The sequence below is a fragment of the Phodopus roborovskii genome, unplaced genomic scaffold (genome assembly GCF_943737965.1).
Source record: "Phodopus roborovskii unplaced genomic scaffold, PHOROB, whole genome shotgun sequence".
Lineage (NCBI taxonomy): Eukaryota > Metazoa > Chordata > Mammalia > Rodentia > Cricetidae > Phodopus > Phodopus roborovskii.
Genome location: NW_026126470.1, coordinates 32,782,383 through 32,808,727, shown reverse-complemented (window position 1 = coordinate 32,808,727; position 26,345 = coordinate 32,782,383). Strand labels below are relative to the sequence as shown.

Sequence of the window (26,345 nt, the reverse complement as noted above, 5' to 3'; positions counted from 1 at the left end):
CAAAGCCAGCTGAACCCTGAAAGATGATTCTTCAGCTCCAGCCTTGTTGGCTTTCCAGGTCTAAAGGGCATGGGTGTGGCCAGGGATTTAAATGCATGTTGGCAGGGGACAAACAGCTTCCTTGTCCTCACTCAGATTGGAGGAAACCCATTAGCAAGACCAATGGTCTCCCTCTCCAAGTGTGTCTGTGTCATATCTCCAATTCTTGAAAAGACACAGTCATGTTGGGTCAGGGTCCTTCCAGATGACTTCATTTTAACTGACCTGTCTCTTTAAAGACTCTGTCTTCACAACCTGTGGTCCTGACAGACAGAACTTCGGCACGGAAATATGGGTGCTTCTCAGCCTCACTGTGCTTGGGACACCCACCGAAGTTCAGTTCTTGGGGTAGTAGTGATTGACAGCCCCTGAGAATAAAAGAGAAGTGAGCCCTAAGAACAGCCAGTGCTGGTCTTATTATTTTCTTGCTGACTCTTCAGTTAAATAGCCAGGCTTCAGAGGCACTGACCATCTAATAGTAAGGATGAGGCTGGAACACATTTGTGCACGCACATACATGTACACACACACAAAGGTACGTATACTTGCACAGAACACACATCTCTGAGAACAAAGTACTTTGATACCAACTATACAATCCTGGTGCCAAGGGCTGGCACCAGGCTTTCTGTGTAGCAAATGAACCAAAGGTGCTTACCTAAGTTGATAGCTTTATCACTATTTGAGGAAAGGCTGGGTCCTGGTTACAGAACCACAGACAAGCTCCTGGACTCTGTTCTTTCTCCTCTTGCTTCGGAAGCTGCTAAATCTCTTCCCATAAGGGCTGTCACCAACCCAGGGTGCTGGGAACTATTTCCCCAGAGTCTGTGGGCTCCTACCTTCCAGAAATGTCTTCCCTGTGTGTGCTGCTTTTAGTGCTGGGATTTAACAGACTACCTGTGTCCTGTGTCCCAGGAACTGCTGCAGGTATCTCATGCATGGAGAGGCTGTGCCATGGCTTCCTGGCGTTATGGTAGGGGCTGGATTGTGCCCAAACTCCTGTGCTGAGGTTCTATTCATCACGACCTAAGAATGGGACTGGGTTTGAAGAGTGTCCAAATGAGTTCAAATGAGCCCATAGGATAGAGCCCAATCTAACAGGACTATGTCTTTTCAAGAAAAGGTGATCGGGACACAGACACACTCAGAGTGATGACCACTGAGGACACAGGGGGAAGATACCATCTACAAGCTAAGGAGAGGAGGGTCAGGAGGAGCTGGCCCTGTGATACCATGACCTTGGCTCTCAACTCCCACTATCATGAGGAAGTGTTTCCATTAACACTCTTTTTATTTTGTCATGGCAACCGAAGATATGAGTATCTACTGGTGTAGGTCTTTGTATCTAACCCCCCCCCAGTTGGGTTCATTTCCATCCTTTGAGGATAGAATTGTCCCCCAAATGCTCCAAGCTCTTTCTGCCTTCCCTAGAAATGGTCTTGGCTCTGAATTTTGCCCTCTTCCAGTCAGTCTCATGTCACTGCAAGAAGCCAGACTGTCTCCATCCTGGAAGCCAGAGGCTGTGCCTTCTACCCAAAGCGCAGAGTCCTGATGAGAGTCAAAGCTGGAGCTTGTTGCTTGCCCACAGGTGGTCCTGTCAATGAAGTAAATGAAATAGAGTCTCTCCTGGGAGGGTGCCCAGCATTCTGTACATTCTCCATTTTCTTCCTCATTGGAACCACACATTTATCCTGCTAATTTGGTCTTTATCTCTTCCAAAAGTAACACATCAGCTCCTGCTCAAAGTCTCTCATGTGCAGAATCTGGAAGACCCTCTAAATACCATTTCATTTGAAGATTTTCCTCGTACAAGCCAGTAGGATGAAATTGTCCAGACATTACCAGTATGCAAAGGACTGTCCCTGCCTTTGTGCATGTTCTGCAGCTGTTCTAGCACATAATCCACCCAAGAGAAGTTTCTAGAACATGTTGCCAACAGTTACAGAGTAGATAGAGTTCACCTTGTGGAAGGGCCTAGCAGCAGAGACATCCCAGCTGGTAGTCAGGAAGCAAGAGAGACAGACAAACAGACACAAAGAGAGATAGACAGGGAGATAGATAGATAGATAGATAGATAGATAGATAGATAGATAGATAGATAGATAGATGATAGATAGATAGATAGAGGAAGTGAGGTAAACTATAAAATTTCAAAGCCTACCCCTAGTGACTTGCTTCCTTCAGCAAAGTTCCCCTCTGAAGTTTGCATAACCTTCCCAAACTTCCCACTAGTGGGGACCCAGTGTAATTTCAGGTAACACACACGTGAGACATTTCTCACTCAGATCATAACATGTCTCCTCTTCATGGGCCTCAGAGCTGTCGTAACTACTGTCCTCTCCTGTAGAACACACAGTGAGAGAACGTCTCTTTGGGGTTCTGAGCAGGGAGAGAGTAGTCTGGCAAGTCTGGAATACTTCTGTACTTATGACCAACAAGCTACAGATTGTGGTCTCTTCCAGCTTCCACAATCCTTCCCTGCCTAGCTCTGTCTTTCCCTCACTGTTCCTCTCTCCATCTCCACCTTTCTCTTTCCATTTCCATGGCTGCAGGCTTGTGGTACGGAGGAGGGTCATGTCTTCCTAAGATATTACAACCCTATATCTATCTGTAGCTCCTCATGGCCAGGTGATTTTGATAGCAATCCAGCATATAAAGGTCCATGGGGGACCTCCTACCATCAGGATACTTGGGTACTTCTGTAGATCCCTCTGAGGCTATAAGACAGGTAAGGAAATTTCAGTGTGAGAGTCAGCTGCCATCTGTTGCACATGCTCGGGAGTCCCTTGATGCAACTCTTAACAGAGAAATGCCATGATTAAAAAAACAAAACAAAACAAACAAACAAACAAAAACTAAGGACACCCTCTGGAGATTCTATTCCAGCCCCAGGAGCAAGCTCCGGACTGAGCCTGTTGTGCAAAGGCCCTGAGTGGTGTCAGCTACTCAGAGCCACACTGTACTAGTCACCACACACTTTTATGGACCTATGATGAGGGTCAGACCCAGGGCAACATCAGTATAGCTGCTTGCTCTAGAAAACACTCCTTGTCATCGGTCTTTATTGCCTGTCTTCTACTGTAGAGCCCATGGGGCCCTTATGTGAGCACTTTCACCCACTCAAACTGCCTTCCCAGGAGTCTGGCACCGGATATGTGGAGGAAAGGGAATGCCCCAGGTGTCCATGGGGATAAGTTGTCACCTCTAAGAACTCCTGTTTTCTTTCTCCAGGTGTTTTCAAGGTACTAGTGTTTATTTTCTCTTCCCTGTGCGCCTGGTATTCTGGGTACCTGCTTGCGGAGCTCATACCTGACGTGCCCCTGTCCAACACCCTCTACAGTATCCGAAGCATTGGAGAGAGACCTGTCCTCAAAGGTGAGTACTGAAGAAATAGGGGTAGGGCATGGGTAGAGAGACAGCTCAGCAGTTAAAGTATTTGACAAACAAGTATGGGCCAGAGTTTGGATTCACAGAAACCATGTAAATGCTGGGTGGGTGTGGCACCTGTCTGTAATTCAAGCCTTGGGAGGCAGGGACAGGGCATCTCAAGAGCAAGCTGGCTATGGAGACTATCCATATTTCTGTCTTCGGAGTTCGACTGGGCGCCTGCCGCAATGAAGAAGGGAGAAGAGTGATAAAGGCAGAAGCTATCAGGCATTATCCTCAGCTTTCCATATTGTTGTTCTTTAGTTACAGTTACGCTAATAAAAGCTGGAGAAGGGTGGAGGAGGTACCGAGTGAGGGTCCCAAGTGAGTGAGGTCCCAAGGGCAGGGACCACATGGGAGAGCATAGCAGGTTCCATAGCAGGCGATGGTTACCAAGGCAGATAGAGCTTAAATGAGGAATTTATTTAGAAAAAGGGGTGAGGGGGAAGGGAAGAGACATAGAGGCACTGGGAACAGAAGAGGAGAGAGGAGGAGAGGGGGGAGAGAAGAAGGGCTGGTGGCCAACTGAAAGCAGGAGAGCAAAAGGGGGTGGGAATGCACTTGCTTTAAAAGGGAAACTTGCACATGCTGAGTCCCCTACTCAGCCCTGTAATAAGTGATGTAGCAATGACATGGCCATTCGTGTCCTGCCCGTCGTTAGGGGGCGGGGTCAGCAGACTGCTGGTTTCCAACACATATCACATGTACACATGTACCCACACAGATATGGGCTCACATATGTGCATACCACACACACACACACACACACACACACACACACACACACACACACAATAGTGGACTTCTAAGACAAATTTCTACTGGAAGACAGGGCTGTGCACAAGTCACAGCTGAGGGTAAAGAGGCTGGAACAAGGTGGAGCCAAGGAACAAATTATGGTTGGGAAAAGATGGTCAGGGGGTAGCAGAGTAGCATCTCCCATCAAGAGACTGAACCAGGCACATTACCGAGGGCTGTGGACAGCTGTGCTGCAGAGCATAGACGATTTGTCTATTAATGATCTGGGACAGAATGCCAGAGCCTGGGAGTGCAGACACAGTACCTGCTGGCAGACTGCATTCCATTCTGCTGGTGACAGAGAGTCATGGTGCTTGCTCTCTGTTTCCCCAATGTCTGTTTTATTTGCAACACTCATGCCATAAAGGAGTGTGTTACCTTGGAAGGAAATGGGTGTTGTTAGAATCCATTCATGAACTTGGCGGGCAGTTATTAAAACTGTCCCCTCTGAGTGCATCCTCAAGGTTCTTCTTTTGCTTCTGACTGTGATAGTCAGCTGGGGAAGAAAGTGGAGCCACAGCACTTGCCTTAGGGTTTTTATCGCTGTGAAGAGATACTATGACTGTGACAGCACTTACAAAGAAAACATTGAATTGGGGTGGCTTATGCATAGTTTCAGAGGTTCAGTCCATTATCATTGTGACTAGAAGTATGATGGCATCCATGCAGAGGAGATGATGAAACAGCTAAGAGTCCTTCATAGGCAACAGGAAGTTGACCCACACTTCCTCCAACAAGGCCACACCTCCCAATAGTCCCACTCCCTTTGGGAGCCATTTTCTCTCAAACCACCACAGCATTCAAGAACAAAGAAGCTTTAAGTAGGATGAATGCTGTCCAAAATGATTCTGGGTACCCAGTGGGACACAGGGCAGCCAAGTGCCCCCCTTTAAAATTTCACTGGATGTAGATGCTCTTTGGCTTTCGTTTTGTTTTGAGACAAGCCCTCTCCAAGGTGACCAGTCTCAAAGAGATCTTGAACTGGAGATCTTCCTGCCCCCTCCTAGGGTGATAAAATTACAGATGTGTGCTGCTACATCTGGAAGCCAATGCATTTTTTTAAACATAGAAATAAAGTCTGAAAATTAACTTGCATAAAATTAGATAATTAAAAATAATTGTAGGTGCCGTTTCTTTTCAATTAATTTGTTTTTGTCTAGGGCTGTACCGCTCTGAATATATCTGGTTTTGTCTGGTTGCAGAAGTTAAGCAGAGTCAGGCCTTGGATGGTACTTAGAGGGAAGATTAATTACGTATTTTTAAACAACAACAGGAAGGTAAAAGGGCCTTCGTTGGATTTGTCTCTGACTGGGTGTTTTGGTTTTCAGTACAATTTTTGTATGGCCTTTGCCTGTGCCTCACCTGTTTCCCATGCCCATGGTGTAGATGAGCCACACCTGTGGATGGAGAACTACCTATTGGCAGAGGGCATGGAGGGACCTCAGAAGCTTCTTGTCTCCTTCATTTCCTTCCCCTTTTATGTGTGCTTTCAAGCCTATCCTGCAGATGTGGCCTGGCTCCTTAGCAGAGTGTTTTCAGCTTCTGCCACCCATTGGTTGTACTGGAAACCCAAATGTTATGGCTGTAGTCACCACAGCTATGTGCTGGTTTGTTCCTGCTGTGGAGCCTACCCTACAGAGAGAAACCTGGCTACATGGGGGTCTTCTGGGTACGAATTTTTGGGAGATAAATCATGATGGTATTAGCACAGGCAAAGCTGATATATGGTCCAGTGCTAGTGTTCCCGACATTCCTGGTAGGCAGATTTCAGAAAATGGCCTCACCCCATATGTAGCTCTTGGAGCCCCTCGAGGGCCCCTTAATTTTCCTCTTGTGCAGGCAGGAAAGGGGTCAAGGATGGAGTTGGGGTCTTGGGATCTTCATGGATTCTGTGAGTTCTCACCAATCAATCAGGCAAGTGACTCAGAGCCTCCGTGTAAGGCGCGCCCAAACGGAATGACCTCATCTAGTGGGGCCAGAACTGAATACTACAGACGCAAACCACTGAAGAGAAGGCCGCAAAATCACAGTTCTGTACTCTGGCTGGAAAGAAACACCATCTCTGGAAGGACTTGATAGCAGATGAACGTGGTGTTCATTGACCAGCCTCCACTTAAGCCAAGCTTGAGACTATATGACCATGTGCCAGACAGTCAGGATTGCTGAGAGGTACTTCAGACAAGAACTGGATGAATGAATGTGAGGAAGACCCATAGGACAGAGTCTGGAGAAGGCCTGCTGGGATCTATAGGACACAGAGAGTGCATATTCACTATAAGTAAAACTTTCTGAGGTCACTGGGGGTGTTGTTAAATGTTGGCTCCTCCTGCTTCTGATACATTTCAGGTAGACTGGGACCAACTTCTTTCAACCTGACCAGAGGCCCCAGAGATGTGCCTCACTGAGATTTCTTTAGAGCCCCAGTCACCATCAGGAGATAGCTTGAAAACTGGGAATTCCTACTCAGTCTAGGGGTTCTGTCTGTCTTCATTTAGCCCTTCTTGTGAAATTTAAAAATATTCATTACAATTCGTTTTACTTTTAGTTTAATTTGAAAGAACTGTTTTAAATGGTTAGTCATTTGGTTACTGAGCCTTTGGGTTACCCTTTAAACTTTTCACTTGAAGCCAGCACCAGACTTCCATGAGTATGTTATACTGCAGCTACTTGTGGTGTCAAAGAATGGCCAGGAGCATTTCTACTTACACCTACTTTAGATGCAGGAGGGATTTTGGCTAGTCAAGGACAGAGGTGCTCATGAGTAATATTTTTGCACTGAGAAGCAGTGAGCGTCCTGCTTCACACCCCTAGCTTTAGCAATCTGGAAGCCATCATGGTGAGGGTGAATTGTATAAGATGTTCTTCTGATTCTAGGCTATTATAATTAGAAGCTTGTGTTCTGGCGGCCACATGAGCTAGGCTTGGTTGCCTCTCCCCAGCACTCCAGTTAAGGAGATAGTAAAAGTGATAATGAAACACAAAGAGGAAATTTTATTCAATGTAGCAGTTTCACAGCATCAGGTCTGATGTGGGGTCCTTGATTACTTGTAGTTGAGTTATGTGCAGAGTGAAAGGTGAGGGTCCAGTTTCCTTTTTCTTTCTTTCTTTCTTTCTTTTCTTTTCTTTTTCTTCTTCTTTTTTTTTTTTTTTGCATGTTAAATACACGTTTCCTAGCACCATTTGCTTAAAATGCTCTTTCTCTGTGTATTTTTGCCATCTTTGTTAAAAAAAAACAAAACAGAACAAAACAAACAAACAAACAAACAAACAAACAAAAAAGGTGGCTGTGCACATATGGACTAATATCCGGGTCCTCAGTTTTATTCAGTTGTGGTGATACCTCCTGCCATATTCTTTTTGTTCAGCTTGCTTTCACCATCCTATTTATTATTACTATTATTTTATCATGTGCTGCCTTTTAAATTGTCAGATTTTCTTATACATCTATGAAGAGGAGGACTGGCTATGGAGTTTTGAATGAGAGTGCACTGAACATGTACATTGCTTTTTGGTAAATGGCCATTTCCACACAGTTAATTATCCCAGTGCAGGAGCAGGGGATGTCTTTCAATCTAGTATCTTCTCCAGTTTCTTCCTTTAGTGATAGTGACTAATCTCTGTGCCTTTATCCCTGAAGGGAACACTCCTTGAGGGACTGATGTAAAAGTTACACACTCCTTGAAGGACCAGTGTATCCATATGCAGAGGTAAACAGGTGAACCAAAGTGAAGGGCAAACACAGAATGAAGGCAGAGGTGCCAGACTCCTACTCTTTGGTTTTTATACCTTGTGGGCCCAAAGAGAGTCAATACGTTTTTTGCAAAAGTAGCATCTAAGTACCATTCTTTTTTCTCCTAAAATGGGTTGGGTACTTTTGTGAGTGTTGCTATGTGATAATCCCAGCACACTGCTTTCTAGGAGCCCCTAACCATGGGGGCTGAGCAGCCATAAAACCTGTGACCATTCAAAGCTTTAAAATCTGAGCCTTGTGAGAAAATAACCAAGGAAGGTGTGGTTGGATAAGAACAGCCCCATAAGATCATATATTTGAGTGCTTAGTCATCGGGGTTAGAACTAAGCAAAAGGATCAGAAGGATTAGAAGGTGTCGCCTTGTTGAAGGAAGTGTCACTGGGAGTGAGTGGGCTTGCCAGGTCCAGTATCTCTCTCTCTCTCTTCTCTTCCCCTTCTCGCTTTCTGTCTAAGAATCAGGATGCAGCTCACAGCTCCTGCTCTTGCCTATGCATGCTGCTGCGCCCCTGCTGTGATGATAATAGACTAAACCTCTGAAACTGTGAGCCCCCAATTCAGCGCTTTCTTTTTATAAGAGTTGCATTGGCCATGGTGTCTCTTTGCAGCAATACAAGAGTGAGTAAGACAGGAGGTTTTAGTGCTAAGAAACTCATGTGAAAACATTTCATTTTTTTTTAATTAGATTAATAAAAAGGTACTTTTAGTCGTTTGTGAATCTGGAAACAAGAAAGTGCAAACTCCTCATGCTGTTGCCATTTCCTGATATGCATGGATATGCATGATATACAAGGCTGATATTCACAGTCTTGGTGGAATTGTCTGTATCTAGGCCTTACACTTGGGGCAGCAGATGCAGAGGGAGGCAACTCCAGACTGAGTGGTCTTCCTGCACTTTCTGTCTCCTTTGTCTGGTCACTCCACTGATGTGGAGTCTTGGAGGACCTCAGAGACGCTAGAGAGAGCCACTTCCCAGCTTCTTTCCTTCTTTTCTCACCAGAGGAGACCGTCCATGCTGTCCAGTCTAGGACTCCTGGCTGTGGCTGCTGCCACTAAAGTTCCTCACCCCATCTCTCCCTCCTCATGTTCTGACCCCAGACAAAAGCTGAACAAAGGCCATGGTGATGCTGCCTATGGACGGCCACCCAACCATATCCTCCTTGTTCCTCCCAATGGGCCCCAGAGAACATTGCTCTCTGGCTTCCACTGTGCTTAGAGGCACAGTCAGGTCACTGCTGGCTAGCATCCAACAGAACACTTTTAGTGGCCAGTTCTGACTGCAGTCTCCTGGGAAGCTGTGAAGCCATGGCTGTGGCAGGAAAGATGTTGTTGTGTAGCCACACACTGAAAAAAAAAATCTCACCACCTTGTGACTTCCGAGTATGCTCTCTAAGCCCTCGGGGTCATCACCCACATTCCCAGGGCCAGGGAAACCAGAGCACCCAGATCTGGGTGTTTTCCTGAAAGACAATTTTTTTTAATTAATTAATTTATTTTTATTCATTTTGCATACCAACCACAGTCTTCCCTCCCTTCCCTTCTCCCCCTTCCTCCCCACTAACCCCCAATCTACCCCTTTCCACTACTCAGAAAGGAAGGTTAAGGCCTCCCATTGGGAGTCAACAAAGCCTGGTGATTCAGTTGAGGCAGGGCCAAGTCCCTCCCCTGAATCAAGACTGAGCAAGGTATGGCATCCCACCATATGAAATGGGCTTCAAAAAGCCAGCCCACGCACTAGGGATAGGTCCTGGTCCCACTCCCAGGAGTCCCACAAACAGACCAGGCTACAAAACTGGAAAGACAAATTTTTGGACCCCATACCAGGAAATTAAGAAGTCCATGGGCCTAGAGCTGAGTCTAAGAACCTATATTTATTGTAATTAACTTGGCCTCGGAGAGGGCTTGTGGGATGAAAGTGAAATTTTCTTGGGTTTGTTTGGAGTCCTGGAGATAGCATTTCCTTCTGAGAGGCAGGCCGGAGCCCTCAGTCATGCCAACTCCCTGCCTCTGAATCCAATAAGAGCCACTTAGTGTTGGTATGAGCAGTGTTCATGTGGGCCAGGGACCTCAGCCTCTGCTTATCCCTTTGGACTTGAGCTATCCTGGGAAGGAAGAGGATTCAGAGGAAACACTGAGGCTAGGTGAGGTCCTTGGTGACCCTGTGGGACAGTGCCAGGTGGGAGGGAGCTGTGGATTCTGGACTGAGGAACAGGCAGTATTATTCTGTGCTCTTGGGAAATGAGGGGAAGATCATGCTCATACTGTGAGCACACTACCAATGAAAAACAAAACAACAACAGCAAAAAACCCATACTGGTTTCCTACTCACTCCCAGGCCCTTCAAGAAAACAAATAACCACCTCCATGTTTCTTTGTTCATTCTGCCGTGTGCTTGTAGGGACTCTGAAGAAAACCAAAGGCTTCCCTTCCAGAAAGTTCACCTGCACAAGTCCATATGAAGCAGTACCAATGAGATACAAGCCAGGCAAGAGAGTGGCCCCTAGCCATGCATGAGGTCCTGCTCCAGTTTCTCACCCCAGGCAGGGGACCTGACCCCTGAAGATTGTGACCCATCCGCCATCAGGGAAATTTTAAATATTAAACTATACTCAAAGAATTTAGAAAGAGAATAATCATAATATATTATATACATGTATGAAATGGTTAAAACATACGCTTAACTCAGGAAAAGCTGTTTATAAAACAGTAAAAATGTGCTTTTAGTGATTAATGAATCTGAAAGCGAGAAATCATAGCGTCCTCACCCCGAGTAGGCATTTTAAATCTCTGTGAGTACATGCTTCCAAGCTCTGCGGTGAGTGTCAGCCTCCAGTGAGCACCTCCAGGGCTGTGGTCTATCTTCAGGCCAATTTCTGCCTGTTTGTTCCTCACCACTTTGCCATTCTCTGTTGCTGGTCTCACAGAGCCCCAACCCCTTTGACTGACAGGCAGAGAAAGAACAAGGAACAAGGAACCAGCCAGAACCCAGCCCATGGCTGCCCTGACAGGTATATGTGCCTTTGGCAGTGAGCATCTGGGTCCCTTCCCATCGCTATCTTTTGCCAGCTCAGAACCTGCCACCCTGCCTGGGAAATGGTCACATGATTGGATGGTGCCTGAATGTCTCTTGGGCCCATCGTTTGGGCTTTTGGTGCTTTGGAGCCCCACCCAGTTCCAGAGACTAAGGGAGGTGGGATTATGAAATAGAGGCAGGAAGGGAAACACACCCAACTGACCTCTTACAAAGTGTTTTACAATTTTTAATAAATCTGAACCAATTTCACTTGCTGCTATGCTTACAACACAAAATACATTTTAAAGGTTTATTTTAAACGTGTTGTGGCTCATGCCTTTAATCCCAGCAGAGGGGCAGAGGAGCCATAGATCTTCACGAATTCAAGATCAGCCTGGTCTACATAGCAAGTTCCAGACCAACCAGGCTACACAGAGAGATCTTGACTCACATGTATCTATGTATGTTAAAACTGTTATTTAGTGTGTTTTCTGACAGCCATGTAGGCGTAGTTAATTTGCAAAACATATTGATTATATTATAAAGTTTTTCCTACATTTAGGGGAAAGAAATACTGTTTGTCTTCTTGCCCTCTCCCTGTTATTCTGAGGTATAATGTTTAATTTAGTGTCTCACTGCTTCCTGAATGTTTTGGGGCTTACAGAGCCAAGCTCCTGGAACAATCAGGCTGCCGCCACCTTCCTCATTTCCGGGAGGTCTCCACAGAGCCGTCACATTCAGTTTGCTTGCTTATATTTTGCAGCTGGATTTATAACCATCTTAAACTACCTTTTGTGTTTTCCTTTGCTGCCTCCTGAAATGGGCCACCACACTGTTATTGTCGTGTCTGTCCTTTGGGACCTGACAAGTATATGATGTCCACAAGGCTTCTCTTTGAACAACCATTAGGGTCAGAGGTTCCCCTGCAGGGTAACAACAGAGTATTTGTGGGCATACGCAGTGTTCATGCATGGGCTGATGTCCACTTCACAGCCAGTCAGAGGAGACTCTGTAACCAGCGCTCTGGCTACAATGCTGTCAGGATCCACAGGCCAGGTGTACAAGCTGTACTGTTGTCTGCGGGAAGCTCTCGCACCTGCTGAGAAAGAGAGCCGTCACTGTGCTAAAGGGAAAGCATGTGCTCATCTGACAAACCATCTCTCTAAAATGAGTTTATGGAGGTAAATGTTTGCAAAGTTGTAAACCAGGAAGCACCCACTTTTAAACAGTGTGTTTATTGCATTTAAAGATATTAGCTGGGCAGTAGTGGTGCATACCTTTAATCCCAGCACTCAGGAGGCAGAGACAAGTGGATCTCTGTGAGTTCAAGGCCAGCCTGATCTATATGAGTTCCAGGACAGCCAGAGCTGTTACACAGAGAAATTCTGTCTCAAAAAACAAAAAGAGATAGATAGATAGATATTCTGTTCAATGCATTTTCAGGTGAATATCCAAAGAATATTATTATTAAACTTCAAAGATTGTTAACGAGGATCTGGGACTATGGCTTAGTGATAAGGGCGTTTGCTATGCAGACATGAGGACCTAAGTTCACATTGAAAGCTGAGGACAACTGGTTGTGTTTGTAGCCCCACTATTGCAGAGGCAGGTGGATCTCAGAAACTCACTGGCCACCTCGTTCTGCCAAGACAGCAAGCTTTTAGTACTGTAAGAGACCCCTGTGTTAAAGGAATAAGGCAAAGAGCAGTAGACACCTCACACCCTCCACTGGCCTCTGTTTATGCATGTGTGGGTGTGTTTACTAACACACCCATAGATATGCAGCATACACGCACGTGCACGTGCATGCACACACACACACACACCTTTTTAAATTGTTAAACATGCTGTGGAGTGTTAAAGATTATCTGGAAATGTGGGAAAGATAAGTGTACGCGTCACCTTTTTCTATTGAGTTGAATAATTGACTTAAATTGGCTGTCTTGACGAGAACCACATTAAGTATTATACTTGAAACTTAAGATTAATAGGGCATGGTGTTTAAATATGTTTAATTCATATTGCAACTTTGCAGATGCCTTTTGTGTGCATGGAAAAGTCAAGAAGGAAATAGTTGTAAAGCTAGAATAGTAAAGATTCCGCCTCAAGAATGGAAATTTATGGATTTTTTTGGGGGGGTCTAAATAATCAGAATCTGTAGGAGGGGGCTTAGTAGAAACTGATCAGAGTGCTGTCCTTGCTCCCAGGGTTTCTCTGTCATTCCTCTTCTCTTTGCAGTGGATGGCTTGTTGTGTGCGTGCTGTACTGCTAACCAACATCTCACCTCCACCCTGGTGCTTTCCCAGGGTAGGCAGACTCTCTTGTCTCTGAACTCATGTGCTCACGTACACATGAGCCTAGCAGATGCTCATGCCTCCATCAGCACTGACCACCATGGAGGCGCTGTGATGACTGCATCCCAACCCAATCTGTGCTTCTCTGGAGATGTTTTTAAAAGGAAAACTGTAAGCTAGAGTTAACGAAATACAATACAAAGACATTGCAGGGGATACTGGTGTGGGGCCGGACTGGGCTGAGGAGACAGAGGGCAGGCAAAGAGGAGCCCAGACCATCCTGAAGGAGAGGAATCCATCTCTGTTCTTTTTTTTTTTTGGGGGGGGGACAGAGGACTGTGGTCCCCAAGAAGTGATGTCTGGGGTCATGTCCATCAGGGACACAACAGCCCATTTGGACACCACTGCAGCTCTCTGAACCTTGACCTGTTCCAGCAGGTTCTTCCAGGGATAAAGCTGTCCATACCATTGAGGTTGCTATCGTTCATAAAGAATTATTACCCTCATGCACACATGTGTATGTGCCTGCTGTAGCACAGGTGGAGGTCAGAGGACAACGAGAGTTGGTTCTCTCTTTCTAATAATGTAAGACCCGCGGAGGGCGTGGACCCTCACGCCCCGACTCAGGAAAGGCGCCCCCCCAAATCACTCACGAGAACTGGTCTTGATGCAAAAGCATGAGGTCTTTTATATTCCAGTGCACTGGGGTCCACAGCCATATTCCACGTGGGGTACAGGACTGGGAACCCTGGGTACAGGGTTCAGACAGCCTTTATAGTGTTACAACAAAGCCCGCACATTACAAACCAATCATGTCATTGCATCCAGTGTGGACCAATCAATTTGAACTATCCAAGCTCAGCCCGTGCTTTGCCCAGGAAGTCCGCATTCGCTGGGGCTCCTGGGTAGTGTGGCAGGGCTCATTTCCTGTTTTCATTCATTCACAGGTGCTGTCAGTAACCCATCCTGTCGTAAAACAGTCAAGAATGACCTTTTGCCTACTCACTGCTAGGGGGCAGAGTCTAGGGAAAATTGGGCTAAATTTTTCCATCCTTACATTAACATGCAGGTTCTGAGGAGTCAAGCTCAAGTCCTCAAGCATAGCACCAACTACCTTTTCCTACTGAGTCCTCCCGCTGGCCTGAACTACCCTTTCCAATAGATTGGTTAATTTTAAAATTCAGGAGTTAAATCTGTATGTACAGTGTGTCTTTCGGGTCTATGCAGATGGTGGTGGACTGGAGCTCAGCAGCAAAGCTTTTGGCTGGAAGTTGTTTTGCATGGTAAGGATACTTGAAGGTGGCTCTTGTAGCAACTTCCAAGTATATAACACAACGTGTTATCAACTACGTCTCACGGCAAGTCTCTTGATCAAACAAGCTCAGATCTCATCTAACTCACTTGTATTCTTAACAAAGCTGGTCCACTCTCCCTTCCACACTCGTTAAACCTGCCCAGTCCCTGGTGACCACTATTCAGCTCTATGTCTTTTGAGTTTTAACTTCTTTAGATTTCCACATGTGAGTAAGGATTTGTGGTATTTGCCTTCCTATGCTTGGCTTATTTCATTTGGCAGGATGCCCTCCCGCTTTCCCAAAGGACAGGATTGTCTTCCTTTTTAAGGCTGGATAGCATTTTATTTTATGCACGTGTCACACTTCATTCACACTGTAAGTAAACTTCAATGAACACAGGAGTGCAGGCTCTCGGTTCTCATTAACACACTGATGCTATCACCTTTGGAAACACCCAGGAAGATGCAGGAATGGGATTCGGGTCTTATCTTGGCCACCCCTTTGTCCGTTTTTTAAATCAGTTTTAAAACTTGTTGATGAACTGCTGGGGCTGGGGTTCCGTATGTACTTTGGATGACTGGCCCAGAACTACTTCCTGTTCCTTTGGTTGTCTCTTTCTTTGCCGTGTGTGTGTGTGTGTGTGTGTGTGTGTGTGTGTGTGTGTGTGTGTATTTTCTCTGGGTGCCCCTTTCCAGACTCACCCCGCCCCCCCCAGGATCGCCTTCTTCTGCCTCCCGAGTCCTGGGATTAAAGGCGTGCGCCACCACTGCCTGGCTGGCTTCTTTGCTCTGTCTGATGTAATCCCAGCTGTCTACTTTCTCCTGTGTTTCCTGTGCTTCTGTGCTTTTGAGGTCATTTCAGAAAAATCATTGCCTGGCCAGCATGCAAAGAATAATATTTTTTTTTAAATTTTTATATAAAACAAAAATTTTTTTGTGTGTGTGTTGGTATTTTGCCTTTATAAATGTCTCTGCACTGTGTGGGCACAGTAGCCTGAGGAGCCAGAAAAGGGCATTGGAACTGTAGTTACAAATGGCTGTGATCTGCTCTGAGGGTCCTGGGAATTGAACCCTGGTTCTCTGCAAGAGCAGCCAGTGAGTGCCCTTTAACTACTGAGCCAGCTTTGAATCCCAAGGAAACATTCTTCCAACCGTAAGTTTTCTGAGTCTTGTTTTATTCCCTAACACAAGGTCTTCATGAGAGAATATTCTAGTTGCTTCTCAGTGTTTTGGCAAAGGTCAAGTATGGCAAATGTTCTCTGTATGCTGGAGAGTGTTATGATAAAGCTCATGGGGGACCTTGTCAGATTCCATGGTAGTTGAGGGCGACCGAGGTGGAGGGACAAACATACTAAGCCGACAAAGCTTAGTGAGAAGTTTTATTAGAAAGGGGAGGGAGGGGGAAGGAAAGAGAAAAGAGGTAAAGAGACACAGAGAGAGAGAGGACAGAAGAGAAGAGGGAGACAGGAAAAGTCCTGTTTTCCCCAGGGGAACAGCGGGAGGACTGGGAAAGAGAGCTTACGTGGGCAGAGGTCTTTCTTTTCAAGGGGTCCTTTGCACCTGCATGCGGACTATGCAACCATGGAACCCTGGGCTGACCTGGGAACTGCCTGAGTGAGTGCATCCTCTCTTACAGAGAGAAGTGTGTCTTCTGTTACTGTGAGCTGGACATGCATTGTACATCTTTTAGGGTCTCATGGCCTGAAGTGTAGTTCAAGCCTGCTGTGACCTGAAGGTCCACCCGTGTTCATGATGTTGTGAGTTAGTAACGAGGATGAGGACAACAATCGTAACACCATTGAAGTGGCTATCCACGCTCATTCCCTCAGGCTGTTACCGAAAGACAAAAAAACCAGGTTATATCAGCCATGCATCTTGAGAAGCATCCTCGGATCCAAACACAGCTGCCAACTTTGCTTCTAGAGTTTCCCCACCACACTGGGGGGAGTTGGTCCTGAAGCAGAGCTGTTGGCACTGGTGGCTACACAGCAGTCATCCCTGAGGAGAGGATGTGATTGTCCTGTTCTTGTCTTTGCAGCCCCAGCTCCAAAAAGGCAAAAATGTGACCATTGGGCTCCGTGTCCTCCTGACACCTATGCCTACCGGCTGCTCAGTGGTGGTGGCAGAGACAAGTATGCCAAGATCTGCTTTGAGGATGAGCTGTAAGTGCTGTGTGTGAGATGTGTGTCTGCTTGGCTGTGACCCTCCTCTCTTCCTCCCTTCGAGGCTTATATGTCCCTAACCTCTGTCTGACAAGGCTGAAAATCAGGAGGTGGAATAAATACACTCACTGTGTGCCTGGGGAAGGATGGCAAGTGTCTCTGGGGGCTGTTTGTGTTCTTGGCTGGATTTTTATGATCTCTTTCCATATAATTCACCAGTGAAGCCAGCCAGGCTTGGACTTTTCTTTGTGAAGGTACTTTAACTACAAATACAGTTACTTAGTAGAAGCTTAGGGCTCTACAAGTCAACTCTTCTGGAGAGGGTCCTAGAAGTTTGGGGAACACTTCTGCTCAGTAGTTGGCTGATTCTCATCTTCACAGGTGAAGCCTGTACATCTCTAGAGAGATAGTTCCTTTAGTGGGGTGCAAGGTGGAACCTAAGATCCAGGTCTTGATGTGCTCAGTGCTTTTCCGATATTTTTCCTTATCTCTGGCCTCAGCATTTGTCCACTGGTGTGTCCTGCTTTGCCTTATTTAGATATTCTGGGGCTCCTTGAATAAGTGTACCTCAAAATCCTTTAGCTATGATGAAATACTTGCACAAAAGCAACTTACATGGGAAAGGGTTTATGTTGACCCACGGTTTGAGGGCACAGAGCATTGTGGTAGGAAGTCATAGGGGCAGGTCCTGGAGCAGCAAGCAAGTCGCGTTCTGTCAGCTCACTTCCTGCTTTTTATTGAATCTTATTACTCTGTTCCCGATACCCCACAGTCCCCTTCCCATTTGTCACATTTCTCCCTCTGAGCTTTGTTGTGGACAGAACTGTTTTTCATGTCACTGCCAGTGTCCTCTACTGTCCATAAACCCAGCCATTGACGGGCTGGGTTTAGATGATGTCATTTTAGTTTCTAAGCTCTTTCTTCCCCCCAAGGGAGCCTGCCTTTTTTTTTTTTTTTTTAACTTCCAATTGAATATTTCTGTCTTTCCTACTATTTTTGAATGTGTTAAGTGCTGTTATCTTGAAGTTCAGTTTGCCGGCTGGCTGGAGCCTGTGAGTGTGCCACTGTTACCTGCTGTGTTCTGCTGGCTGCTTTGACTTTTGCTTCTGTTGACTTCTTTCTTGTGTCAAGTTTCTTCTGTCAGTGTGCCAGGCAGTGAATCTGAGAACTTCTTTAAAAACGGCAGCAAGATAACCCAGTCTTCTATCACATAATGAATACCAGAATGTGGGTGGCTTATGTAGAAAAGAATTCTGTCTCATAACTCAAGAGGGCCAAGAGCATTGTCCTGCCCCTTAGCAAGTGGCTTCACAATATTTAGAATAGACAACGAGATTGCATGGCCAGAAACAAGCCAAAGGCACCCAGAAGCCTGGTTTGCCCTTTTACAATTAATTGCTCTTTGGAGAATTAACATACTTTAAGAGCATTTGTCCCTCTGAGGATAGTTGGCCCTCCTCCAGGGTTTCTTCAGTCTCTTACAGCATCTCAGCATCACCACGCTGGGACCGAGCTCCCAACACAGGAACGGGCGGGGGTATTCCCCAGTCCCAGCTGAAGCACAGCAAGGTGTGTGTGTGTGGGGGGGGTCTCTGTCTTCTTTTTTCATCTGCTGTTCTCAGGACCTGGAGCTGTTGGCATATCAGAGTGACACAAACATGTTTTAAATGTCATCGTTTTCTGGGTTACCCAGTTCAACAAAATCTGGGCTAGAGGCTACAAATTCTGTTTGTTTGTTTGTTTGTTTTTTGTCTTATTTATCCAATTTATTGTGACTCTAACTTAATATGATCTGAGAGATTTCATGTGGCCCTCAATTTTCCTAAGGCCTCCATGATTATCGGAAGTGCTGCCATCTTCTCCAGGCCTACTTCTGCTGAGCTGTGAATGTTGCTGCAAGGGCCAAGGTCTCCTTCAGTGTTCAACCCTTCAACGTCTGTCATCAGTCAGCTGCTGGCTTGGGAAGTTCTTGGCTACATTTCAGGGCTCTCCTATCCCAACAGATCTTTTTGTTTTTATGTTTGTTTATGTATTTATTTATGTATTCTTTTCAAGACAGGGTTTCTCTGTGTAACAGACCTGGCTGTCCTGGAACTCACTATGTAGACTAGGCTGCCCTGGAACACACAGAGATCCACCTGCCTCTGCTGGAATTAAAGGCATGCAGCACTACCACCTCCCAGCAGATCTTTTTTAAAATGTGTTTCTCCTCATCTCCTGTTTCCTGTGGAGGTTATGGTAACTATTGGGAATGGAAGTCCTTCCTTGCCTCTTTTTTGGGCACTCACAAACTATTTTGTAACACTGAGAAATCACTAGGCCGTGTGGCCCCTTGGAGGCCTTCAGTTAAACATGTCAGAGGCAGAATATTAAAGTGCCTATTGCCCACCTTATAGCTTTGACGTGGAAGACAAGCTCCAGATTCTCTTTATGATGCCAACCTCAGCAAAGGCCCAGAATATGCACATAGTTGTAAACATACAACACATGTGCACACCTGGACATGTGCAAACAGAGACACAATGCATGCATGTATACATGCAGAAATATGCATGCACATAACTTTTACATGTACCACACGCATACAACACTTATGAACATGTGTATACACATGGGCACATGCAGATAGATATACCACCTACATGCACATATAATTCGCACAACCCAAACACATACACAGACATTATTCCTATGACCTCCAATGACAATTACCATCTCTAGGAAATACTATAGTCTTCCTTGATTTACAACACCAAAATTGAATTAAAATCGTATATGGTATTGACATTTCATTTTCATCAATTGACAAGCAAAAATGGGTTGAAAAGATGGCTCAATAGTTGTTAGAAGCACTTACTGTTCTTTTAGAGGATCTGACTTCAGTTCCCAGCAGCTCACAACTGCCTTTAACTCCAGCTCCAGCATGTCCTAGGGTGTCCTATATATATACCATCTTCTGACCCCGCCACTCCCCACCCCGAAGCACTGCACTCATGTGCACAAACTGTACACCCATTGAATAAAAATACCTTGAAAAGAAATGCAAAAATTAAGAGGTGCAATATAAAGGAGATAAACTGGGTTGTGCTTGGTGGGTGGGTGAAGGGAATCACTGCGAGGCAGGCAAAGCCTACTGGTCCTGAGGGAAAAGGAGGCAGAGACTGGGTCAGAAGGAAGCAGACATTTGCGGAGCTGCCATCCTCCCTGAGCACAGAAGGCCTGGGAGAGGGCTGCTGTTGAGGGAGGGCTGCTCACCCAGCTTATGTAGGAGCTCTTTGACTGACTCTCACTCCGCTTTTTAGGCTGTTAGGAGAGAAGACGGGGAATGTGGCTAGAGGAATAAACATCGCTACTGTCAACTGTAAGTGGCAAATGTTTCTCAGAAATTCCCTCAAAGCTTGAATGTATGTGTGTGTGTGTGTCCCCACACACATGCATGCATACACATTCATATGAGTGTGGGCACACACGTGTTGCAGTGTATGTAGTGGTCAGAGAACAACCTCAGATGTAAGTCCTTACATCACCCTTTCCTAGGCATCTCTTCTTTGGGTCATTGTTTGACACTGTGCACAGCAGAGACTAGCTGACCCATGATTCTCCACCTCCCATCTCCACCCGAGCACTGGTATTACAGACACAGTTCTGTGTCAGCTATTCATGAGTTCTTGGAATTTGAGCTCAGTTCCTCATGCTTGCAAGGCATTAAAGCATCGACTGAGCTGCCTCCCTAGGCCAAGGCCATAGTTTTTCAATATGTTTGCTCATATTTAGGTCTACACTGTAATGAATTCTAAAATAATATAATTATTTAAAAGTCTTAACTCTACAGACCATTTGTGGTCAGACGACAACAACAAAATAACCCAAAAACGGAATCTAAAAGAGTCTTTGTAATAGAGGAAGGGCAGGTAGAGAGGACACAGTGCAGCTCAGATACACACAGACCCTGGCCATGGGTCCTTTGCTCTTAGATTCTGGGGACTAGGTAAAGGGTAACAACACTGACCAGTTCTGTCTGGCTGCTGTGGGCTGTGGGAACCTGTGCAGGTGCATCAGCCTCCTCTGGGATCTGGGTGTTTTTAGAGGGCCCTTGTAGTAAGACTCGCAGCAGGTTAGAGAACAGAGTATCATATAGGAACCAGCTGGCTACAGGGCCAGTGATGGCTGTGGGGCCGGACAAACCAGCTTCAGTCAGGTAACCCTCAGGACACCTAGTGTGAAGTGGGAAGGTCAGGGGGTGGGGGTGGGTGGTGGTCTCTGCTGGTTCAGAAGGGGAAGGAGAAGGGCATTAAGACCCTGTGAGCGACCCTAGAGAAGTGGGAAGGCATCTCCTCCCTTTGAAGGAAGCATAGTGCTCCAAGCCTTCCCTAGGAGAAGTAAAAGAAACTTCTGTTCACCCCGAACAAGGAAGGAGCAATGGGTCAGACAAGGAGTCCAACAGGTCTAGCATGGTGACATGAATGAATTTATTAGGGTTGTTTACCAGAACCTGGGTAACTCACAGACAGCCTTGCCACAGCTGCTTTATAATCTTCTGCCTACCTAGGTTTTATTTTATATATGAACAATCCCAGGCCACAGTTTAGCAAACCCAGGCCAGAGCGCCACCTAGTGTTGAAGAGGCATGGGTGACTTCGAGCCAAGCTCAAGTTCCCTGGCTCTGTGTGCTCCAACCCTGCTCTTATCTGGGGCTCTGGTTTCAGCAAACACTGTGGTCATGGGAAAGACAGCATGCAGCCCTTGAGGAAGGACAGCCTGTTTGCACGTTGGCACAACAAGATGGAACTGCTCTGCTCAGGATTTGGAAGAATAATCCCACCACACAGCCCCTTTGCAGACTGGGGGAGATCACTCTAATCCTATTCCAGATTCATTTGCTGCTAGGGTCCCATGTGAACTTTCCCTTAAAGCCATTTCTTCTGATTTCAGATGAGACTGGAAAGTTGATAGCAGCAAAGTACTTTGACATGTATGAAGGTGGTAAGAAAAGTATTAACTGATTAAAATGAAAACTAAAACTATCTAAACCCCATTGGGAAACAGAAGCAGAGAGTTTTGGGGGGGGCTGTGTTTATTGTGTATAGGTTCTGTTGCAATTCTGAGCATCATGCTCAGACATCACCTTTGGGGACTGACTTCTTGTCTCTAATGGCAGAGGTGGTTGATGGGTACTTGCAGAATCTAGGGTTGGTGGAAGGTTTGGCTAACTAAAGCTCCAGGGTTTAATTTATTCTGGGCTTTCCACTGGCTAGCCTTGTTTCTATCTTTGGACTGATGTTTGCAATGTCTTGAGTACTTGCTGCAAGTTGTTGATGTCCCCCGGGGCTTCTCCTAGACAGCAGCATCCCATGGATCTCCTGACATCACTCCTGGGGAAGTAGCCAAGCATGGCTGAGCCCCTGAGACCAGTCTAGGGAGCAGGGGATTCAGGGTGGGTAGATAGCAGAGGGGGAAGGAAGCCCACAGATAGGATGAGGCCATATTTACTGAGGAGACTCTGAACTGCTGTCTGTTGTTGACCCTACAGATAACTCTGAGCCAATGGCCAAGTTCATTCAGAGCACCCCTTCAAAATCCCTGCTGTTCATGGTAACCCATGATGATGGGAGCTCCAGGTGAGTGTATGCCTTTATTCCCATGTGATAAGAGCAGTCATCCAGGAGAAGGGCAAAGTCCTCTGGGCCCTACAGAACCCAAGGAATAGGGGAAGAAATGGCCATGACAAATGTTAGAAACCACTCCTGCATCTGTACTAGAATATAATTCTATTCATACACACACACACACACACACACACACACACACACACACACACACACACACAGTTGTTCACTAGGAGTACTTATGGAAGTCATTGACTCTCCAGGTTCATCCCAATTGTTTAAAGAGTGCGCGGAGATGTAGAGCTCCTTGCTTAGGAAGTGAGCTGATTTATTGGAAGTGAGCTTCTCTCACCTGACCTTTTTGGAGCATGGAAAAGGAACTTTTGATACTTGTTTCTATCTTTCAGCTACTTGTTCTAGTCTTACTATGTAGAAGCAGAAGGACCACCGGGATGGGGGTGATGCTGGCTGAGTGGGAGGGTATGACAGAATAGTGAAACATTGCCACCTTTCACAACTGTGAGGTCACTGGGCTCTACATGAAGTGCAAAAGGCTCCCAGATGTGGCCAGATGTCCACTAATGGAATCACGTGGTCCACCAGCACATTCTGTCCTAGAGGTGAAAACCTGGTCTGTAGGGAGTCAGGACAGTTTCAGTTCCATTCAGGACAAGCAATGGGACACAGCCAGCCAGCCAGATACACACACGCTTTCTCTCTCTCTCTCCCTCTCCCCCTCTCTCTTCCTCTCTCTCACACACACATTCACACACACTCACACATGCATACACTCTTACACAACACTTGTACACACTCTTACACTCACACACCCCTTCCACAAGAGGCCTTCTCACGCTTTCTTTTTTGCCCCAGACTGCAGGCCCAAGCGAAGGATATTATAGAAGCTCTTGGAAGCAAAGAAATCAAGAACATGAAGTTCAGGTCAAGCTGGGTGTTTGTTGCAGCAAAGGGCTTTGAGCTCCCTTCAGAAATTGAGAGAGAAAAAGTGAGTGGCTTCCCCCATTTCTTCTCAGACAGGGCTGTGGTGTGCGAAGGCATCCCATCGGTGGTCACACACGCAGAGCACTGGGTTAGTTCCATCCCAGACTCCTCATTGGTTCCAGGTGGTGGTGACTGCTCTGTTTGGGTAGGAGGCTGGCCTTCTTTAGTCCCTCCTGTGGGGATGGCAGTCACACCACGGATGGTGGCCTGAGGTGCTTATATATGAACCACTTCCAATAGGGTAGACGTCAAATATGCACCGGACAGAAAGACTTTGGATGAGGGAGTCACCTGTGACTTGATGCGTCCGTTTATCAAAGAAAAGAGCAAAGGAGGGAAGTGATAGGAGTCCTGACTTGCCACCTTGTCTCCCGTAAACATCCCAGCTGATGAGTAGTGCTACGTAGCTGTTTGAGGTCGATGCCTCTGCCGACCCGATCCTTTTCAATAGACATAAGGGGCCCTGAAGAGAAGGAGATAGATTGAACCACAAAGGCCCACAGCTCTGGTAAGGCTCTTTCCACTTAGCTAGGATTCTAAGAGGGCAGCGCTCCATTCATCTCCAGGAGCATACCAGGTCATATCTGATTCAGCTTGAGGCTTTGCTCCCACTGCCTGAAGTCATGGTTTAAAGAAAACAGTGGAAACCAGGAGCGGTTGGGCCTCCTCTGTTGGCATGATCTCTCTTGGAAGGAGGGGATGACACCCAAGCCACTGTTACTAGCTCCAGAGACCCTGGGCCTTCTGGGATGTCTCCTGCTCTGACCATGTCATGGCCAGTCAAAGTGTATTTTCACTGTGACTCCGTTAGCCTGCACACAGCAAGCCAGCCCGGCAGAAAAGGCACTTTTTAACCTTCTGTGTCTGAATACCTGTAGGCAATGGAGGCCTCATGGTCATCTTCAAAGAGAGAAGGCTCGGCCTGTCAGCTCCCTAGACCCACTGGGGTTGAGGGGAGACAGGTATGGGATGTGGGGCAGGGTCTCAAGGCTAGGTTTGTTGGGGACATGTGGTTTTGAACAGGCTGCAGTTTTCCTGTTGGTCCATCCTTTGATACCAGCAGCTGGATGGTGTGGAGGCACCCTGCTTGCCTTGGATTCTGGGGCTCGCTCTGAGAGTGAACTCAGGATTCCCTTCACCTCAATGACCTATAGCACAGACAGACATCTCCTCAGGCTGTGTGGCCTTGGGCAAGCTACTTCACCTCTCTGTGCCTCAGATCCTCACCAGTAGAAAAGAGATAAAGACACACCAAAGCAGGCTCCAGGAAGAAGGCTTAGGTTTCCTAATTTCAAAACATACTCCAAAGCTGCAGTCATCAGAACAGCATGGCATTCTGTGAGGACAGATGTAGACTGGGTAAGTAGAGCTAGGGTTCCAGAGATTGCAAGGGTTCTCTCTTACTTGACCAGATGATTTCACCTAGTGAGCCAAGACCGTTTCCTCAGGGATGAATAGTTTCTTCAATAAAATGTACAGGGAGAATCAAACAGCACATAGGGAAAAAATGGATTTGGATCCCATCCACAGCTGTATGCAACAATGCAGAACTGACCAAACACCTACACATTGCAGAGATAAAACTGTCGAGCTCTCTCAGCAGGACAGCAAAACAGGCAGAAGTGTGTGAGTCCTCATTCTGGAGATGACAATGCTTGATTGATTGTAGTGACGGTTGCACACACTGGAAATCTGCTAAAAAAAACAGTTGAGTTGCTGAAACTCAACTTCAGCGGGTGGGTTTCATGGTATGTGAATGACATCTCAGTGATGATGTGGTGTGAGAAAAGGCAGTAGGCTGTAACAGAATTGAAAATATGGACTCATAATGCCCACTCCAATGCCAACACATACTTGCTGAGTAACGAGCACTAACGCACTCTGAAAACTGTGTGTGTGGGGTCTGGACTCTGTGGTCCTGTTCCCACAGGTGACAACTATACTGATGTGCTGTCCACACAGCAACACTCAACAGATGCACGTTTGAGTGGGTCGATGTTAAATAGAATCCCGAGCCCAGTTCCTATTTAACTAGCTGCTTCTCCCAGGCTCTTAGCCACTCCACCAAGCGCGCTGTAGGCTGCAGAAAGAGCCTAATCCTTTGGGAAAGTTCTAGAGCTGCACTTAAACACTACTGAAAGACACACTGAGGCTGGGGTGTGGTAGTTCAGACCTGTAATCTCAGTACTTGGAAGGTTGAGGCAGGAGGATCACTGTGAGTTCCAGGCTAGCCTGGACTACAGAATAAGACCCTCATTCAACCAAAGAAACTGAAGAAAGGAAAGGAAGGAAGGGGAGAGAAAGGGATGGAAGGAAGGAAGCCAGGAAGTAAGTGAAGAAGAAATGGCAGAAAGAATGGATGAAAGAAGGAAGGAGCAGACAAATTCTAAACTCAACCTGGGTTGGGGAAAATACCACTATGAGACTTGTACTCACAACAGAAATAGATATAATAGTTTCTGATTAGCTTAGTGGATAAATGACATTCTTTTCTTCCCCTCACATAGATCAACCACTCGGATCAATCCAAGAACAGATACTCGGGCTGGCCTGCAGAGATCCAGATTGAAGGATGCATACCCAAAGGGCTGAGATAGCAGTGTCTGGGCCTCAATAAATGTGTTTTGTACAAATACATGCAGCTGGGATGTCCCAGGAGTCTGATTTTTTGAAGTCCAGATTTGAGGGGAAGTGTTCGTGGGGATTTGAAGTTCGTTGTAAACCAAGAAGACATGGTTAGTTAGTGATTCTTAGTGGCTGATGCTATCTATCATTTTGCTACTTGTACAATGGAGGTATTCTCAAGCCAGGAAAGCAGCAGAAGGGAATCATTATGGGGAAAACTGGATGGAGGGGGGAATGAAGCAAAACTGCTTGTTGGCTACTGAGCAGTGTTACACTCATGTCTGAGTCGGGCCGCTGTGTGGTTGGTCCCCACAGCTCTTCAGAGTGCCTTTTGTCCA

The 26,345-nt window shown here is 46.3% G+C and overlaps 1 protein-coding gene across 3 annotated transcripts in view; it reads left to right on the top strand.

Annotated features, from left to right (window-relative positions):
* Fam3b (FAM3 metabolism regulating signaling molecule B) overlaps positions 1-26,017 on the top strand; it is a 34,359-nt gene extending 8,342 nt beyond the window's left edge. For 2 of the 3 annotated variants that reach the window (XM_051191674.1, XM_051191676.1), the window contains exons 2-8: positions 3,271-3,414; positions 16,651-16,774; positions 20,077-20,135; positions 21,707-21,757; positions 22,305-22,392; positions 23,254-23,386; positions 25,890-26,017. In XM_051191674.1, coding sequence (XP_051047631.1) covers positions 3,271-3,414; positions 16,651-16,774; positions 20,077-20,135; positions 21,707-21,757; positions 22,305-22,392; positions 23,254-23,386; positions 25,890-25,979 — 689 coding nt within the window. In that variant the 3' untranslated portion in view covers positions 25,980-26,017. The remainder of the gene's footprint in view (positions 1-3,270; positions 3,415-16,650; positions 16,775-20,076; positions 20,136-21,706; positions 21,758-22,304; positions 22,393-23,253; positions 23,387-25,889) is intronic. The other variant, XM_051191675.1, reaches the window with a different exon arrangement.
* The last annotated feature ends 328 nt before the right edge of the window (positions 26,018-26,345 follow it).